This window comes from Sorex fumeus, unplaced genomic scaffold (assembly GCF_029834395.1).
Source record: "Sorex fumeus unplaced genomic scaffold, SorFum_2.1 ptg000044l, whole genome shotgun sequence".
Lineage (NCBI taxonomy): Eukaryota > Metazoa > Chordata > Mammalia > Eulipotyphla > Soricidae > Sorex > Sorex fumeus.
The window spans coordinates 23,102,868-23,110,029 of record NW_026606101.1 but is presented as its reverse complement, the minus strand read 5'-3'; the positions used below and the strand labels follow the sequence as shown (position 1 = coordinate 23,110,029).

Below are 7,162 nucleotides of genomic sequence, written 5' to 3'. Positions count from 1 at the left end.
TTTCCAAACGAAAACGCTAAGCCCAAACTGTCAGGGCAGGGGTGAAGGTACAATTTGTCTTATAAACGCTTTCTCATGAAGTTATTACAGTATAGATTCTACCAACAGGAGGAAATAAAATAAGAAGATATTGAAGTCACAAGTGGGAGAGAAAATGAAAAGTCACAAGATGATAACTATGTAATTCAGACCAAGAAAGGCCCGAGGCTTAGAGAACAGAGGACTCCAAGAAGTTAAAATGAACCATTTGATTCATTTGGGAGAAGACTAGGACTTGCAGCAGAATGTAAGGATCAAATTAGTGACAGAAACATCTGAGTTGAAAACAAATTATGAATTCTCAGGAAAACAAAACATTGTACAGAGAATGAATAATATTCAATAGAATATGTAGTTTAAATACAAATTTAAACAATTATGATATATAATTGGAAAGTAATGGAATGTGTGTATATGTATAGAAGAGTTTAAGAGATCAAATGTTTTATCTTTTGTAAAACAGTGATTTTAAAACCTGAAACAATTAAGCAGCATTAGCATGTCCTCTGGAATTTCCTCTGGAAGCAAATGGGAAAGCAATTTAAAATTGAGCAAAAAATAAGGAATATTAAAGAATGAAACAGAAGCTGCTAGATTTCATGTTGTTTTTTTTTTTTTTGCAGGCAGTGGGGGAGGTCATTGGGCCACACCCAATGATGCTCAGGGGTTACTCCTGGCTCACACTCAGGAATTATTCCTGGTGATGCTCAGGGGACCATATGGAATCTGGGGGATTAAGAATGGGTTAGCTGCATGCTAGGCAAGTTGCCTACCTTGCCTTAGCAAGATAGCACTATACTATCTCTCCGGTCCTAGAGTTAAAAAAAAAAAAATGGGGAGCTGCAGTGCTCAGGGCTTACCTCTGGCTCTGCCATAGAGATCACTCCTAGCAGGGACCACAGGAAAACATACGGTACTGAGAATCAAGCCCCAATTAACCATCTGCTAGGTAGCGCCCTACCCGCTGTACTATCTGGCCCCAAATGCTACTAGGTTTTAATATAAAACCTGAGTACTGAGTGGGGAATAACCAGGGCTACAAAATAGTAAGTGAATAAAGTAGGTTTATATTTGACTTTGGTAATAATACTATTACTAATAAATATTTAAAAATCATAGTAGTTGTTAGCTATTTCAATAGATAATATTCATGAAGTTTTTGGACTTGAAAGTTTTTATTTCTGATACTCAGTTTTTTTGTGTCGAAATTATATAAACATAAAGGGAAAGGAGCTGGAGATAGGACAGTGGGTAAGGAACCAGTTTTGCACACCGCTGACTGAATTCAATCCCTGGTACCCATATGGTCCCCTGAGCACCACCAGGAGTGACCTCTGAGTATTGTCAGCTGTGACCCCCAAAGCCAAACCAAACATAAAAAATAATTGCGAATGTTTCCCCACATAGGTATCTGCCAATCAAAATTATAAAGTACATTAAAAAAACATGCCAAAAACCCCTATTATTTATAAGCATTTTATTTTTAGCTTAAAAAAATAAATGATTTTAACACGCAACTATCACACACCTTAAATTTGTGCAACACTCTTCTTATTTACTTTTCATGTTTACCTTTCACAGAAGAGTATTTTTTTTTCTTCCTGTATTTTTGTCAATATCAAGGCTTTAAAAGGCTAACAGGACAGGAGGTCATTCCTGGTTTGGTTTGAACAGTCTTACAGAGTTTGAAGCTGGTACACCTTCGGACCTTTTTTCAAGAGATAACCTTGGTCATTGAGTGATCCAATAAAATTTTCAAAATCAACCACCTGGAAGAAAACATCAAAAGAGTTAGCTCACTAGGAAACATTAGGAAAATTTATTAAAGATATTAATCTCCATGTCTGGGGATATAGCACAGTGATAGAATGCATACTTTGCATGTGCAGCCCTGAATTTCATCTCTGGCATGAAAATAAAACCAAAAAGTTTCTTTCTTTTGTTATTTTGTTTTAATTTGTATTAAATTTTTTAGAGTGAATCACCGTGAGGTACAGTTAGACTTACAGATTTCTGTGCTTGCATTTCAGTCATACAATGATGGAGTACCCATCCCTCCACCAGTGCCCATTCTTCACCACCAATGGTCCCAGCATCTCTCCCAACACCCCCACCCTGCCCCCTCCACCCCACCTTGCCTCTGTGGCAGGGCATTCCCTTTTGCTCTCCCTCTCCTTTTGGGTGCTGTGGCTTGCAATAGAGCAAAACCAAAAAGTTTTAAAAAGTGAATGTAGGGGCCAGAGCAACAGTACTGTGGGTGGGGCACTGGCATTGCCTGTGTCTCATACCTGGATGTTCAAGTCTCTGGCAATCTGCCGAAGTTGATGAAACTGAAACAAGTTATTGTAAGTTCTTTCAGCAATCGTGTTGAGAGCAGAAACAAATCTTTTTGCTGCTGACCTGTTGCTCATTCCAGAACCATGTTGCGATCGCTCAAAATCTAGGTTCCCAAATTCATCAGAGTAAGTTCCTAGCATGCTTAACAAGAAGAGAAGAGAAGAAAAAGTTAGTATAGCAGGGACAAAATCTGTCTTCAAACTCCAGGCTATAAGAAAAATAGAGATTTAGCTCTGAGGCTCACACAGCAAAGATTTTTAAACATGTAATGTGTAGCTTTTATGTCAAACTGTTTAGAGAAAAAATTATTTGAACACAGTTACCACCTTAAAAGAACTTAAAAGTTTAAAAGTAAATGCAAAAAAGTATAAATCTGATAGTCCAAAATGTGTTTTTTGATTCCTGAAAATTTTTCATCGAGAAATTATTTTTAAATTAATTTTTATTGTAGCTGAGGTAATACGGTTATAACAGTGTTAACTTTTATTTGTTTGGGGGCCATCCCCAGTGGTACTCAGGGCTTACACTGGCTTTACCTCAGTGATCACTCCTGACTCAAAGCACCATATAGGGTTCTGGGGATTGAACCTGCGTAAGCCATGTGCAAGCACCTTAATCCCTGTACTCTCTCTTCGACCCTCTCATTTTTTTGTTTTCTTTATGGGTCACAGCTGGTAATACTTGGGGGTTACTCCTGGCCCTACACTTGGGAATTACTCCTGGTGGTGCTGGGACCATATGAGATGCCAGGGATTGAGCCCAGGTTGACCATGTGCAAGGCAACCCATTATACGATCACTTGCCCCTCTCATTATTTTTGTGTGTGGGATTATTGTTTTGTTATTGTTGACCTTTGAGAGTACTTTAGTCTGAAAAAAAATTCTAATCATACTAATACTTGGCTTGATTAGGTAAAGATACTCATTGATGAGGTTATCTTATAAAGTAGAAGTAGAAAAGAAAAATTAGAGTAATAAGGTCTTTATCTTCAGTTGGGGAGATCACTCAATTGTCAGGGGTACATGCCTGGCAAGTGCAGAGACCCAAGTTCTAACACTGGCATTACATGATCCTCCCCACACACTGCCAGGCCAGAGAAGCATTGCATCACTGAACCAGCAACTGAACCAGCCACCCTGGTCAAGGACTGCTAGGAATGGTTCCTGCGACCTTGCTATCGTTACCATAAGCAAAACCCTTCTCAGTCAGCCCTCCAGTGTTTCTAAGCATCTCTTATTCCACAGGAACCCAGTCATTCTCTGCTCAACACAATGTTTAAAAAGCAAGTAAACATACTCGATAATCCCAGAAAAAAAAAACTGGGATTTTATGTGGGTGCCCTTAATGAAACCTTTCTTCTTAGGAACCTAGAAATAAACAGTTTGAAACTAGTTGAAAGTGACCAGCAAGGCACCTGTGAGAAGCGGCAGAAACTAGGTTTTGTAAGGAAGTGGCCAAGAGCTGCATATGGACAAAGACCCACAATCTGACATGAGGATTCAGATCCCTAGGACATATCATGATGAGTAATACAGCTTCTGAGAGGCAGAAATCAGTGCCATCTGCAATGTAGTCTCAAATGAGGTCTCAAATGATACCTAATCCAGTGTCTACAGAGTAGTGGGCTGACTGTGGAGTAACAGTGAGTAACAACAGACGACCGACTTAAGGCAAAATCTATAGTCTAAGGGCTAAAGGCAATGAGTAAATTATAAATCCTCAAGAATGTAGCTGCAAGGGGGCTGGGGCAATATGGTACAGCAGGTAGGGCATTTGCCTTGCACACGGCCAACCCGGGTTCAATTCCCAGCATCCCATATGGTCCCCCGAGCACCACCAGGAGTTATTCCTGAGTGCAGAACCAGGAGTAATTCCTGTGCATTGCCAGGGGGGAAAAAAAAAAATGTAGCCGCGAAATAGAGTGCATGCATAAAGGTTCTGGGTTTGATTCCTGGCACCATAAAACAAAAAAACTCCTTCTCACTCCTTCTCCTTAAACCCTAGACACAAAGGCAAACACACACACACACACACACACACACACACAAAACAAACAACCAACCCAAGCCAAACAGAGATAGTTAGAGGATTATGGGTAGTCAGACCTTTAATTTGCCTGACAGTCAGGAGTTAATGAAGCAGGAGCTGGAGAAATAGGAGGTACAGATAGGGGGTAGGGCATGGCCAACCCTGGTTTGGTCCCTAGACCCTCATATGGTTCCCCAAGCCCAGTCAGGAGTAATCCCTAACTCAGTACCAGAAGTAAGACGTGAGCACAGCAGGGTGTGGCCCCCAAACCAAACCAAACCAAACCAAACCAAACCAAACCAAACCAAACCAAACCAAAAAAGATTCAGTGAAACAGCAGCTTAGAGTTTCTTAAGCACAACCAAACCAGAAAAAGCAAGGGCAAGAAAAAGATTATGGAACGAAAGCCAGAAGGACAATCTTACTCTATATCCAAAGATGGAGGAGGAAGAGATTCAAGCTAAGAAATGACACAAATCCTCTAAGTTGTAAGCAAAGAGGCATCTTATTATTGAAAAAAAAGTCCCTGCTGTTGGTCCTTTTTATAAAATGGGGGTGGGGGAAATGTAGAATACTCAAAATCCCAAATCTGTGGAATTTTTCTTGAGTTCAGTGACTTATATTCCTAGTTAATGAGGTCAACTGGAAAACCAATTTTATCTAAAAGGCCCCTCAAACCCTGAATCATGTAAAAGAGAAAACTGATCAAACACTCTGGTGCTAACCCCTGGGGCAGTTAGAAACAGAAGACAATATGCTAAGAATTGGTTTTGGTGGTCACTAACTGTTAATGGTTTTCCTCATTATGAGGCAGGTAAAAGTTGGGAGCCAGGAATAAAAAATTAGGAGCTCGCCCAAACAGAACCCTGCTAAAGGCCAGACTACTGCTAGATTGAGCCTCATACAAAAATCGATCTGTTGAAAAACTCAGGTATTCGGATTTTGAGACTGAAAAAATCTCCAGCCTCTCACAGCTACCACCGCTATCTCCCTAATCTTCTGGTAGCCTGGCAGTCATGCCCATGAACTGCCTTTGGCTGGCACCAAATAAACTCATTAAGAAGCCATGATCCAGAGTCACTATCCAGTTAAAACTTAACCCCCAGCTGTATAACCCCATTCAAAATTTTAGAATTTCTGGAAATTTCAAACTCTATACCACTGATACACCAGGAGAAGCAAACTACATAGATTGGAAATAAAGTAGAAGACAACTAATCTGGTTTAAGAGAATGTTAATACACAAGGCTTAACTATAACGACATGTTAAGGTTTAATGGATCCACAATCTTCACACACTTTTTTCTAAAACCTTTTATCATTTTTAGCGAATTATTCAAAAGCAATACAAAATAATTTAGGGCCTGCTATTGGAGCAGGCCTGAATGGTGGTTGGGAAAAACTGGAAATAATGGTGGTGGGGAGGTGCAATGGTGGTGGGATTGGTGTTGGAATACTGAATGTGACAAAGCATCATGAACAGCTTTATAAAAATAATTTTTTAAAAGTTAAGAGTTGACAATTCTTCAGTCTTTAAAGCTTCCACAGACAACAAGTGAACTTAGTAAGCCTCACAGTTGCTGACAACTACATCAATACAAAACTCCCCATTCTTCCATAGGCTACGTATGAAGAGCAATAATTCCTTTTCTTTTTTACTTTTGGGCCACACCCACCTGTGCTAAGGACTTCCTCCTGATTCTGCCTGTGCTTGGGAGGACCTATGAGTGCTTGGGACTGAGCCTAACTGGCTGTGTGTGCAAGGTAAATGACTGACCCACTGTACTCTCTCTGGCCACAGGACAAAAATTCTTAGGATTTAAAGGAACCGGCCAATGCCAGTGTGGCCAGAGTGACAAATAGGTAAGGGTTTTCTTTATAAGGAAGGGGACATAAGAACAATCAATATGGAGAGTATTTAAAATCAGACAAGAAAGTTCTCTAAAAGGGTCGTTTAGGAGCTGTCTCGCCTGCCAGCTACTGAAGTCTTCAGTGGGTACTGAGCGTCAGAATAAGGGGGTCTACTCAGTCTCATCCTAAAATGCCCAAAGCCAGCATGACAGCCAGAGAGTTTCATTAACTCATCAGAAATGGAGTTGTCACTCTACCATATCCCCATCACTTCATGAAAGATCAGAGCAGTCTGAAGCTAGTGACATTGGCTTTGGCAGCTCTAGGTCAGACTCTAAAGCCCATGTTCATGCAGCTCAGTGACAAGGAGCCAGAGGAACAGCGGGGCAGAGTGAGCTCATTCTGACTCTAAGCATAGCAACTATTAGAAAAAAATAAATCCATCTTGTTTGTTATCGGCCACATCTAGCAGTGCTCAGGGCTTACTCCTTGCTCTATCCGCTTACTCCGGGGACCGTATGTGGTGCCAGGGATAGAATCTGGGTCAGCTGTGTGCAAAGCAAACACTCTACCCACTGTATTATCATTCTTGCCCCCAATTTGTCTACCTAAAAAAAAATAACAGTGATTGTGGGCCCAAGAGTTCTGACAATCTGGTACTTGAGCTGGTGGTGTGACGGCCTGACCTGGTGGTACTTTGGGGACATAAGACAATACCTGGCAGTGCTGGGGTGGAGGGCACAGGATTCCAAGGCTTGAACTCAAGACCATGCACATGGTAGGGGTGTTATTCTATCACTGAAGCCACATCTCCAGCCGCCATCTACTGCTGAAGAAACTGCAATAGCTTAAAATAATCTCATGTTTGTATTTATATAATCTGGCCTTGGAAGGGTAGATTTTTAAA

The 7,162-nt window shown here is 40.8% G+C and overlaps 1 protein-coding gene across 1 annotated transcript in view; it reads right to left on the bottom strand.

Moving 5' to 3' along the window:
* Nucleotides 1-1,575: 1,575 nt before the first annotated feature.
* Nucleotides 1,576-7,162, bottom strand: part of MCM8 (minichromosome maintenance 8 homologous recombination repair factor) — a 41,869-nt gene continuing 36,282 nt past the window's right edge. Inside the window, exons 17-18 of the mRNA XM_056121799.1 lie at nt 2,328-2,517; nt 1,576-1,808 (exon numbers count right to left, since the gene is read on the bottom strand). Of these exons, the coding sequence (XP_055977774.1) occupies nt 1,716-1,808; nt 2,328-2,517 (283 nt within the window). The 3' untranslated portion in view covers nt 1,576-1,715. The remainder of the gene's footprint in view (nt 1,809-2,327; nt 2,518-7,162) is intronic.